Source organism: Podarcis cretensis, assembly GCF_951804945.1.
Source record: "Podarcis cretensis genome assembly, chromosome: 16".
Taxonomy (NCBI): Eukaryota; Metazoa; Chordata; class Lepidosauria; order Squamata; family Lacertidae; genus Podarcis; species Podarcis cretensis.
In genome coordinates, this window is record NC_137186.1 from 326,756 (window position 1) to 338,892 (window position 12,137).

The window sequence follows — 12,137 nt, forward strand, 5'->3', positions numbered from 1 at the left end:
CCCTCAGTCCCAAGACAGAGGCCATATTTCACCTTTAAAAGCTTTCGTCTCTCTCAGCCCTGGTGGGCCACAGCACATTCCTCCCCTTCCCCAACTGGAGAGGTGGGCTTTGTTTTGAAGTCAGCCCCAGCTCCAGGCTCACTTGGAAGCTGTGCATGCATCTCTTTCACACACACACTCACCTTCTCGCCCATGGAGGCCACAAGCAACCAGCCCTGCCTTTGATGCAGAGGATCCCCACTTGGCCTGCAGAACGATGCAACTAAGGCTGGTCCTGCAGCTTCCCCTGGTGGCAAAGAAGGCACCAGGTCTGCACCAACCGCCAAAGCCACAACAATGCACACCCCTCAGGGTGCAAGAGCCACGGCCACTGCTGGCTGAGCAGGGCGACAGCCCCTCCGCCAAAAACAAAGCAGGGTTCTAGTCCTTGTGGTTCTGGACAAAAGGGGAGAGTGGAAATGCAGGGAGGTGGGTGGCCAGAGGTCTGGCAAAGAACCTTTCCCTTTTGCCTCTGCACTCCAGGGAAGCTGATCCCTCTGGGTGAGCAGGTTCAATCTCTCCAGGGAGATTTTCGCTCCTCTGGCCAGAAGGATTGGAGGCCCAGCCCTGGAGGGACTCGCAGGCAAAAGCAACGGCTCTTTTCATGGTTGCCATCTGCATCACTAGCTGTCCTGGAGCACCTTGGGACTCGATGGTTCAAGATGCAGGTCTCTTGCATGAGATAGGTAAGGGGCTGCTTGGGGTTGGGTGTCCAGGGAGAGGGTCCCACAGAGGCTGCCACCCACCCACCACCTCCTCAGGGCCCCCTGGAAGCTCCCAAGATCTGAGGAAGTGGAAAACCAACCAGCCAAAATTCAATAAAACGATGATGCTTTGTGTGGCAATCCTTCAGGTGGTATGATGCCGTGTAAGGACATGGAGAATGCAGGGAGAAAGGTTTTCCTCCCTCTCTCATCACACTGAACCTTGTGAAGATTCAGGACAGAGAAAAGAAAGGACTTCTTTCCACAAAGTGTGGAACTCCCTGCCACAGGAGGCAGTGATGGCCCCCAACTTTAGAAGAGGGTTGGACAAATTCACAGAGGAGGAGGAGGGGGCTATTGAAGGCTACTCACCTTGGTGGGTTATGTCCTGCCTCCAATGTCAGAGGCAGTTGCTGGAAAAGGCAGGGAGAGCGCTGCTCTCGCACTCGGGTCCATCGTGTGGACTTCCCTTAATGGGCAGGTCCCCTTTGGCCTGATCCAGCTGCAGAGCTCTTTTCATGATCTTCAGATACAGCGGCTCTTCGGATCAGGCCCCTTCCCCCTGCCATGCCTACGCAAGCACACAGGTCTCAAGACAGCCAGTAAGTGAAATATTTTACTTTTTTAGAAAAAGACAAAACAATCCCAAGCACAGACAGAAGACACGCCCGTTCATAATTACCAGCATTAACACAAATGGAATAAGTAAGTTTCTTTTTTTGCAGTGTGTGTGTGGGCTTTTGTGTAGGAAATCTATTTCCTGCGCGGGTGGTTTTTAAAAATTATTCTTCCATTTTTGTCTTTGTTTTAAAAAGATGCTCGCTTTAAAACTGCTCGAGAGGAATCTTTCTGAGACTGCTGCAAAGGATCCGCATCAAAGATTTCCATGGGGAAAACGCAATACGTTTGGCAACCGTTTTTAAAATGTTCAATAAAGTTTGTTTAAAATAAATTAGGAGTTCCATGGAGGCCCACTTGGCAGATTGTGAACGCCCCTTTGTGGTGAGTCCCCAAGAGCCCAGGTGGAAGGGGCACAGAAACCCAAACCCTGGGAGGGACAGAGGCTGCGCCAAAGGCAAGAGAGAAGGGCCTTTGGAAAGTTGTTCGTTCTTTATCAGTGGGGGAAAGCAAACGGGGAGAGATGGGAAAACAAACCTTAAGACCTTTTCGGTATCTCATTAAAAGCAATGTGCTTCGGGGCTCCCTCTTCTTCCCAGAAAGACACACACACACACACACACAAACACACGTTGCGTCACAACAGCAAGGTGACCTTCTTGCTTCATGGTCACTTGGTGGGAAACAGCACCAGAGAGAAGACAGAGAGTGACAGAATGAGACACTCACTGGCCAAGACACAGCGATGGAGCCACTTTTGGGACGCAGGGGGGCAAGGGGGGGGGGTCACAGTGTTCCAGGGAATTTTCAGCATCAGAATGAGAAAATGTGCCCAGTGTTTACCATTGTGGTTTCTTCAAGGATGGGAACTTTGTGATCCAGGAATGCTCCATTCATTCTGATTGTGCAGCTGGAGGTATTAAGAGGAAGGAAGGAAGGAAGGAAGGGGGAAAGAGGAGCCTCTGCAAATCAAAAGGGGAGGGATGCCTGCCCTTTGCAGAGAGCCCTGCGCCCTAGACCAGCCCTTGGCCAACCCGGTGTCCGTCAGAGCCTGGGAGGCTGCAGCTCTGGGGCCAGAACAAGCCTCTGATGCTGCGGCTGAGGGGAGCTGCACTCCAGGGGGGCCCAGACAGAACAGGCAAAGCTCATCTGGGCAGGATCCTACCCATCCTGGCCTTGAGGATGTCCCAGCCAGGACCCCAACGCCTGCTGAGCTGAGAAGGGGATGCTTGGCAGGGGGCGCTATGGGCCAACACCCACTCTCTCTGGGTGCCATAAGGCGCAGGGTGTGTGCGCGTGTGCAACGCCCCCCTTCCCCTCAAGGGGAACAGAGATACAGTGGTACCTCGGATTAAGAACTTAATTCATTCTGGAGGTCCGTTCTTAACCTGAAACTGTTCTTAACCTGAGGTCCCACTTTAGCTAATGGGGCCTCCCGCTGCCGCTGCACGATTTCTGTTCTCATCCTGAAGCAAAGTTCTTAACCCGAGGTACTATTTCTGGGTTAGCGGAATCTGTAACCTGGAGTGTCTGTAACCCGAGGTACAACTGTATTCCTTCCCCCAGCCCCACATCTCCACCAGGAAGAGACCATGAGGCAGAAGGCAGCTGCTCCTCCTGCGTAAATGTTGCGGGGGTTTCCGTCTTCTAAGTTTAGGGGGCCAAAGTGGGGAGGGGCAGGGGGATGTTCCTGGGATTGCCAACTGTTTTGTGTTTTTCATTGGTGCAACCCACCCGGGGACCTGCTGGTGGAGAGCAGGAAAGAGATTTAAGGAGACTAATGAGGGATTATGAAGGATGTGGAGAAAGTGGGAAGAGGAAGGGAGAGACAGACACCCCCCGCCAACAAGAACCCAAGGGGGTCACCGTCCACACAGGGGGGCTTCCTTGACCCCCGAGGGAGGGGGTGGGGCCAAGGAGGAGGCGGCAGAGGGGAGCTCAAGATCACCAAGTGCATGGGGGGGTGGGGCTCCCATCACCTGGCAAGGGAGAGGGGAGACCCACAGAAGGCAAGCTAGGGAACTGAGTGCCCCCCCGCTCTTTTAAGAGGGTGGGGGCAGGAAGCCAGTCTCCCTGCGCCACCGCAGAGGCGGGGAGGGGGGTCACCAAAGATCCACTGGCCGAGGCAACAGGATGGGCACCTTGGCCTGGTTGGTGCTCAGCTCCAACAGCACACGAACCCCACAGCCACCGGGGCCTGGGGAGTGGATAGCACCATGTTGAAAGCCCCCCTGCCGGGGAGGGTGAGGAGGCCCCCCTCCCTCTGAGGTTCAAGCCGAGAGGGAAGGAGGCTCAGCACCGTTACAGAGAGGAAGGGGAGGAACACGCCAAGGCTGCCGTCAGATGGAAGCGATGTAATGGACACACTTGCCTCCTTCCCCTCCCCTGCCCCCAGGCAGTTCCTTCACTCTGCCCCATGGACCCATCAGCATCCTCCTCCAAACAGCTCGGGGGGCGGGGAGTGTCGGCTTCCCCCAGCCACTCCGGGTTCCAAGGCTTGGTGGCGACTGGAGTTGGGGGTCAGTCCTGAGGAGAGGTGGCCAGTTGTCTCTCCCACTCGTCCTCCACCACCTTGTACAGTTCCATGGTGGCCCGGGCGTCTTCCACTGAGGAGTGGCCTTTGTTCCCCACCTGGGGGGGGGGTAAGGAAGGAAGGAGGAAGATGAGGGCAGGGGTCACGTCTCTCTGACCCCTCACAAAGCGAGAGGACACCCCCTCCCCCCACAAAGCCATCTTCAAATACCTCAAGGGCCGCCCCATGGAAGACAGAGGGCAGGACCCAAAGCGAGGGATTCAAGTTACAGAAAAAGAGTTTCTGTGGGTAAGAGCCTCCTCGGAAGGGGGTGGGCTCTCCTTCCTTGGCGGTCTCAAAGCAGGGGCTGGGTGGCCCCCTGGTCAGGGATGCTTGCATGGCAGGGGGTTGGGCTAGATGACCCCTGTGGGTTCCTTCCAGCTCTACAATTCTATGATACTAGGAAAAGGTGCCCAGATAAAGAGAGAGGCGCACAGCAGCTTGGCTCTGGAGTCACGCAAGGGAACTTCTGCTCTTTGGGGACAAGATAAAATGGTCCCTTTTATACTGCAGAATAGGGACACGCGGGGGGGAGGCGCTGTGGGTTAAACTACTGAGCCTCTTGGGCTTGCCGATCAGAAGGTCGGGGTTTGAATCCCCGCGACAGGGTGAGCTCCCATTGTTCAGTCCCTGCTCCTGCCAGCCTAGCAGTTCGAAAGCACGTCCAAGTGCAAGTAGATAAATAGGTCCCACTCTGGTGGGAAGGTAAATGGCGTTTCTGTGCTCTGCTCTGGTTCGCCAGAAGCCGCTGAGTCCTGCTGGCTACATGACCCAGAAGCTGTACGCCGGCTCCCTCGGCCAGTAAAGCGAGATGAGCGCCGCAATCCCAGAGCCGTCCGCGACTGGACCTAACGGTCAGGGGTCCCTTTACCTTTATACTGCAGCTCACTATAAATTTATAGAATTGCTCGGGTTGCCTGCTTTATTTATACGCTACTGTGTTTTGACCTTACAGCAACTGCAGTATTTGCTGTTCTTTTCTGCTGCTACTGTGAGCTGCTCAGAGTTCAATATTAAATCAAATGCCGGATCTCCTCCAAGGCCAGGGGACTCTGCTCCTCAGTGGCCCTCCAGATGCTGCCAGACTCCGTCTCCCACCAGGCCTGGTACCACCACAGCCCAATGGGCAGGGGTGATGGGAACTGTAGTGTGGCAGCCTCCTGGAGGGAGCCACAGGGGCTACTCCTGCTCCTGCTGTGTTGGGGGGGGGCCACGGGTCTAAAAACTGCACGGACAGATGGCACAAACAGATTTGGAAAAGCTTCTCCTGGTCATTGTCTGCAACCTTTTTCTCTCCAGGCTCAAGGAAACAATGGTGTGAGCTTTTTGATGCATATGAACTGACCTGGACCCTGCAATTGTCATCTGAGGTCCTTCTTTGAGAGCCTCCTCAATGTCTGGAGGGTGGCAACACAACAGCAGGGCCTTTTCTGTGGTACCTCCCAGTTCATGGTATGCTCTCCCCAAGGAGGCTCACTTGGCACCTTCATTATATACAGTACTGTACAGTGGGGCCTTGCAAGACGAAAAGAATCCGTTCCGCGAGTCTCTTCGTCTAGCAGTTTTTTCGTCTTGCGAAGCAAGCCCATTAGCGGCTTTTAACGGCTTAGAAAAAGGGGGGGGGGGGAGTCGGAAAAACTCGCAAGACATTTTCGTCTTGCGAAGCAAGCCCATAGGGAAATTCGTCTTGCGAAGCACCTCCAAAACGGAAAACCCTTTCGTCTAGCGGGTTTTTCGTCTTGCGAGGCATTCGTCTTGCGGGGCACCACTGTATCTTTAAGTTCTGGTGAAAGCTTTCCTTTTTAACCAGGCCTTTTTCCTCTGTCTGGCCTTTTAGGGTGAGCGGGGTGTTTTAAAATCTGTTTTAATGAGGTGTTTTTTTGTAATGGATCTATGTGGGTTTTTGCTTGTTTACTTGGTTGCACGCTGCTTTGAATTTCCTTTAAAACAATGAACAGGGTGGTGATACAATGACTACTGCAATCAACACAAGATAATATCACCAAGGCAACTATCTGTAAACAAACTCTAAACGTCCATCCATAAAAATGGCAAAAGTAGTTTCCCCCCCCCCCCCAACAGGGTGTATCTTGAACAACTGCAAACACAGTAACAAAGTCACGGAGCTTTGTGGTAAATAATGTACCGTACAAGAGAAGAGAGTACGGAAACTACTTAAAGCAGGGGGTGTATCTTTCCCTATCTGCATGTTTCCATCAGGAAAGAGGACGATGACCTGCTTGGTGCCATTTGATAAAGAAATGGGATTCCACAAAGGTTTTGGCTGGGTTGGATTTTCTACAGAAGAAGGTCTTAAAAATACTTTGCAGAAAGACAGTCATATTCTAGAAGGAGCTAAGGTAAGAGGCTATGGTACTGTGCATATTGAATTTCTTATCCTAGAAGAGAATTGCTATTTTATATTTAAAGGTGAACACGGAGAATGGCCTGGTTAGCTTGTTTGTTGCACATTTCAGACCTTTCACAAGTTCAGACTTAATAAGTGACTTGAGACTTGCATAAATACAACAGATTTATAAGCAGGGGAGTGAATAACAAAATAAAAGAAAAAAAATTCCTTCCAGTAGCACCTTAAAGAGCAACTAAGTTAGTTCTAGGTATGAGCTTTCGTGTGCATGCACACTTCTTCAGATACACAGAAGAAGTGTGCATGCACACGAAAGCTCATACCTAGAACTAACTTAGTTGGTCTTTAAGTTGCTACTGGAAGGATTTTTTTTTCTTTTATTTTGTTTTGACTATGGCAGACCAACACGGCTACCTACCTGTAAGGGGAGTGAATAGTTTCCAGTCCAAGGGGCATAATCCCTTGTGGACAACCTTCTAGGCCTGCACCCTAGTGGTGGATGGGGTCCAGAAAGTGGGCAGAGCAATGGATGCGACTTACAGTAGGCTACCTAAGAGCCATGCAAAACCAGAGGATTTATTTAGTTTGGAGCAGTGGATCCAAACTACAAGAAAGAAGATTCCACCTAAACAGTAGGAAGAACTTCCTGACAGTAAGAGCTGTTCGACAGTGGAATTTGCTGCTAAGGAGTGTGGTGGAGTCTCCTTCTTTGGAGGTCTTTAAGCAGAGGCTTGACAACCATATGTCAGGAGTGCTCTGATGGTGTTTCCTGCTTGGCAGGGGGTTGGACTTGATGGCCCTTGGGGTCTCTTCCAACTCTAGGATTCTATGATTCCTCCAACAAGTGAACCACTTTCAAGTCAACTCTTTATTTACCGCATTTGCTATTATTTATGATAAAACCTATTTGGGAAAGAAACTACTTTTGCCATTTTTATGGACGTTTGTGGTTTGTTTACTGATAGTTGCCTTGGTGATATTATCTTGTGTCAACTGAATTGCCTTCGGCAAGAAAAATCAAGCAATGCATTTAATAAATAATAACAACAACTACAGCCAGCCAAGAGGAGGGACTCTTGAAAAGGAAGTCTGCCAAGACACTGTCATTGGGCCTTTCTCCAAAGAGCTGGCTGCCAGCCAGTGTAGGCAACACTGAGCCAGATTGAGGGGGGGGGGAGAGCAGACGGACAAGGCAGGGGGTGTTACCTGGATGTCTCTGTGGAGGAGCTGCTTGGTGAGGCGCTTCAGGGAGGCCTGCTCATTCTCCGGGAAGCCGGCCTTGCGGTTGAGCAGAGGGTTCTTCGAGGTGTCCCTGGTCAGCGACTTGGGATGGAAATACTTGAGGGCTTTGAAGTCATTGTGGATGGCGTGGCCCACAACTATCTTCCCAGAGAGGACCTTGAGGATCTGAAAGGCAGGGAGGGGGAGGGATGTCATCAGTCAGCGCTCAATAGCTCAAGACTCAACCTGTAGCCCAGGCTTCCTCAAACTCGGCCCTCCAGATGTTTTGAGACTACAATTCCCATCATCCCTGACCACTGGTCCTGCTAGCTGGGGTCATGGGAGTTGTAGGTCAAAAACTTCTGGAGGGAAGAGTTTGAGGAAGCCTGCTGTAGCCAGTCAAGCACAGCAGGGTGCAGACCCAAAGACATCGTAGCTGCAGTCTGACCCACTTCACCCATAAAGGTAAAGGGACCCCTGACCATTAGGTCCAGTCGTGACCAACTCTGGGGTTGCGGCACTCATCTCACTTTATTGGCCGAAGGAGCTGGTGGCTAGCATGACTTAAGCCGCTTCTGGCGAACCAGAGCAGCGCACGGAAACGCCGTTTACCTTCCCGCCGGAGTGGTACCTATTTATTTACTTGCACTTTGACGTGCTTTCTAACTGTTAGGTTGGCAGGAGCAGGGACCGAGCAACGGGAGCTCACCCTGTCGCGGGGATTCAAACCGCCAACCTTTGGATTGGCAAGCCCAAGGCTCTGTGGTTTAACCCACAGCGCCACCCGCGCTTCACCCATAAGGGGATATAAAAGAAGAGCCATGCAACAGGATGAGGCCAAAGGGCTCCTTCCTTAGTCCAGCATCCTGTTGTCACTGTGGCCAAATACCCCATAGAACCTAGGAATCCAGATAGACTGCCTCTGGACCTTGAGGTTCCATAAGAAGAGAGTAAGAGCTGCTAGGCCAAATGCCTCAACCAGGTGCCAGAATAAAAATACAGACTGCCTTGGTTTTAATGAAAACATGGAAAACCTTGTGTGGGGCAGGGGGAGCCCTAAAGGCTCCCCTTGAGAGGCTGCCAGATCTCCCCCCTCACTCACCTCCTTCTGGGCCACCTTGAAGGGGACGGCGTTCTTCATGTGGTGCCTCTGAATGCCACTCCAGCGCGTCCGGTAGTTGGTGATGGGGCTGAGGGGCCGCACGTACTTGTCGTACATCACGTCGCCGTGATAGCTCACCACGCTGCAGCGCGCCAAGTCACTGACGCGCCCGCCGGGGCCCGTGCCCACCATCTCACAGTCAATGGCCACCACCTTGCTGGGCTTGGGCGGCAGCAGCACCGGGGACAGCCCGCTCTCAAACTCGCTCAGCAGGGCCACCCTCCGGATCTCGCCCGCTGCCCCATTGGCCTGCGCCCCATTGTGCCTCGCAGAGGAACCACCCCCCGCAGTGCTCCCGGCTTTGCTCGAGGCTGTGGCACCCCCAGAGGCATTGCCTCCCTGGGACCCAGAGTCCTTAGCCCCGCGAGCGGCCTTCTCCTTGGGGAATGTCTTGGTCCTGCAGGCCGAGCTGTCCTCCCGCAGAGGCTTCCTGTTCTGCCCGGCGGACACCCCCTTTTTGTCCACTTTCGGCCTCTTTCTGTCCCGCTCACAGTCTGCCCCACCGTGCTTTTGAGAGGCATCCCGCCGCGGCAGTGGGGCTTGCCCGGGGAGCTGCTTCTGCTTCAGGAAGCCTTTCTGCTCCAGGAACTGCCGGCGCTTGATGAACCGCTGGTGCTTCTGGTTCCCCTCAGAGGCCTTCTTGGGCCGCGCAGGGAGGGACGTGTCCAGGTTGAGAAGGAGATCCGACATGGCGCCCTCCTCCATGGACGAACCGGGACCACGAGGAGGAGAGGCCAGCAAGCGGGCACTGCTCTAGAGAGGCCGCGAGGGGCGCGATGCTGGACATGTCCACATGCTAACAAGGCTGGGGAGAGAGATGGGGAGGGACAGGGTGAATTTCCAGCATTTGGGGGGAGGATTCACAAAGTTCTAAGCCACGCTGACTTATGTTCAGGAGGTTTTCTCCGGAGGTTACTGGAAACCAAACTGCAGAGCTACTCAGGAGTCCTAGTTAACTCAGTCCAGAGCCACGAGGACTGGAATCTTGCCATAAAATGTTGAATTCTTTTAATATTTAATTGTTTTTTAATGACCCCCCAATGTTTTCAGCTGTTATCATTTTATCTGCTCGGTGGGCAGAGCCCCTGCTTCAGATGCAGAATATCTGAGGTTCAATCCTAGGTGTCACCTCTAGGTAGGGCTGGGAAAACCCTGGAGAGCCTGTCAGCGCAGAAAAATAAGCAGCTGCTCTGGCTTGATACAAGGCAGCCTCCCTGGTTCCTGATCCTGTGAAGGTGGCCTCCATCACACACCCAGGAAGTGTAATGCCACCCTGTGCCAGCCTCCCCCTGCCTGGCGCCCACTGTGAAGGCTCCTCCTCCTGCAACTGCAACATCCTGAGCGGCCAGGCAGCGACTGGAGACGAGACGTATTCCCCAGTCCACTGGGCAAGGCTTCCCTGCTCACACTCTTGCTGCGGCCCCGCTGCTGCTGCGCTGCGGGAGATGCTACGTGATGACCTTTGGAGGGAGCAGCATGGCCGGGCTCCCAGGGCCGAGACCCTCCCCCGGGGGGCGGCCGGGCCAAGGGGTGGTGCTGCTGCTGCTGGGGGAGCAAAGAGACGCCCTCCACCTCCCCCCCCACCTACCCGGCTCAGCCCCACTGCGCCCCGGGACTGGCCTGGCGGGGCGGGAGAGGGGGGTTTGTGACATGGGCTGAGCTCACCAGGCTCCTCGGCAGCCCCCCAACCCCGCCCTCGGGGCCTGGAGAGGGGGAAGGGGCCCCCCGAGGTCATCCAGCGCAACCCGCCGCCCCGCCCCGGCTTCCCGACGGGGCGGCGGGGAGAAGCGGGACTCCCGTCGCCGGGGGAAATGCCCCTCCCGGCCCGCCTCGCCCGCCTCACCTGCCGCTGGGGCTCCGCCGCCGCCGCCGCTCACCCGGAAGCGGAAAGGCCCGCCAGGGGGCGGGGCAGTCCCACTTCCGGTCCCGCGCCACGCTCCTTTCTTTCCTCCCTCTCCTCGCCGTCTCTCCTCCTCTCGCGAGACTTCCCGTCTCTCTCGGGGCGCTTCTCCCGGAGGGGAGAGAAGGAAGGCGGACAGCCCGACGGGGCCAAGGTGCTGGCGAAGCAAAGAGCGCATGCGCCCCGCTCACGGGCCGTGCCAGTCGCTTGGATACTGAATCCCCATTGGTTGGCGACCGACTGGAGTTGCTATGGCGACGCGCCCACAAACCAGCCTCCTGCGCGTCGGGTCGGACCATTTGACCGCGAGGGGGAGGCTGGCTGGCGCTGCACGAGGCGGGGTGGCCAGCTGGGGTTTTTGACTACAGTTCCCATCATGCCTGGCCGCTGGTCCTGCTAGCGAAGGATGATGGGAGTTGTAGTCCAACAGCAGCTGGAGGGCCAAGTTTGGGAAAGGCGGTCCTGGAATTTCCGCTTCTTGCTGCCAAATGTTGTCGCTCTTCAAGGTTTCAAAAACATCGTTGTAAAAGACAAAGGACAGTTGCTATTCATGGAGGCGCATCGTTAAACTGGGGAACTCCCTGCCACGAGAGTCTGGATGGCTTTAAAAGAGGACAGATTCGTGGAGGGCGAGGGCTCTGTGGATGGTTTTACGAGGGGGGGGGAATTAAATGCCATTATAAATGCACGGGGATATGTGTGGTCACACCATCAAGAGGGCTGATCGCCGAAGAATGGATGCTTTTGAATTCTGGTGCTGGAGGAGACTCTTGAGAGTCCCATGGACTGCAAGAAGATCCAACCTCTCCATTCGGAAGGAAATCAGCCCTGAGTGCTCACTGGAAGGACAGATCCTGAAGCTGAGGCTCCAAGACTTTGGCCACCTCATGGGAAGAGAAGACTCCCTGGAAAAGACCCTGATGTTGGGAAAGATGGAGGGCCCAAGGAGAAGGGGACGACGGAGGACGAGATGGTGGGACAGTGTTCTCGAAGCGGCCAGCATGAGGGAGGCAGTGGAAGACAGGAGTGCCTGGTGTGCTCTGGTCCAGGGGGTCACGAAGAGGCGAACACGACTAAACGACAACACACACACACACACATGTCCACAAACACCAAATCTCTTTCATTGTAACTACAGGTAATGCAATAGGATTCCTTCTGCACATGGCCTTTGCAACACAGCTCAGTTACATGCTAACAAATATCTACAATGTTACGGCCAAATCTGGGTGCGAGGCTGCTCTGCTACCCAGCTCATCGGACTAAGTCCGTGGGTCCCTGCGGAGAAAAATGAGCTCAGCCGGAGACAGGAGCAAACAGCAGAAGATCCAAGTTTATTGCGCAACAGGTTCAAGGCGAGATTGAACCGTGAGAAAGGGGTGACATGAGTTTTTGAAACTCCCTCCATGTCCCAGAATACAGTGCAAAACACGTCATGAATACATTAAAGAGAGGTTTGGTTACACAGATTACATCATGAATATATTAAAGGGAGGTTGGGTTACACAGATTAACATATGGAGGAGGGAGGGGGGAATATGCAGAGCTGGAGA

At 54.3% G+C, this 12,137-nt stretch overlaps 1 protein-coding gene across 2 annotated transcripts; it reads right to left on the bottom strand.

Moving 5' to 3' along the window:
• Positions 1–1,345: 1,345 nt before the first annotated feature.
• ISG20L2 (interferon stimulated exonuclease gene 20 like 2) lies at positions 1,346–10,726 on the bottom strand. 2 transcript variants are annotated; one of them, XM_079958335.1, is made up of 4 exons: positions 10,528–10,726; positions 8,625–9,489; positions 7,508–7,708; positions 1,346–3,992 (listed from the first exon to the last, which is right to left on the bottom strand). In XM_079958335.1, exons 2-4 carry the CDS (start codon positions 9,387–9,389, stop codon positions 3,882–3,884), a joined length of 1,077 nt encoding a protein of 358 aa, XP_079814461.1. In that variant the 5' UTR covers positions 9,390–9,489; positions 10,528–10,726; the 3' UTR covers positions 1,346–3,881. The 2 variants fall into 2 exon arrangements, with proteins under 2 accessions (XP_079814461.1, XP_079814462.1); XM_079958336.1 differs by lacking the exon at positions 10,528–10,726 and adding an exon at positions 10,273–10,345.
• Positions 10,727–12,137: the final 1,411 nt, after the last annotated feature.

Bases quoted from the DNA above. Each gene is read 5' to 3' on its own strand.
- ISG20L2 (XM_079958335.1), bottom strand. From the start codon at position 9,389: ATGGAGGAGGGCGCCATGTCGGATCTCCTTCTCAACCTGGACACGTCC. The intron at 7,709-8,624 runs GTGAGTGAGGGG...CCTGCCTTTCAG, and splicing joins TCAAGGTGGCCCAGAAGGAG to ATCCTCAAGGTCCTCTCTGG. The intron at 3,993-7,507 runs GTAACACCCCCT...CCCCCCCCCCAG, and splicing joins TCCTCCACAGAGACATCCAG to GTGGGGAACAAAGGCCACTC.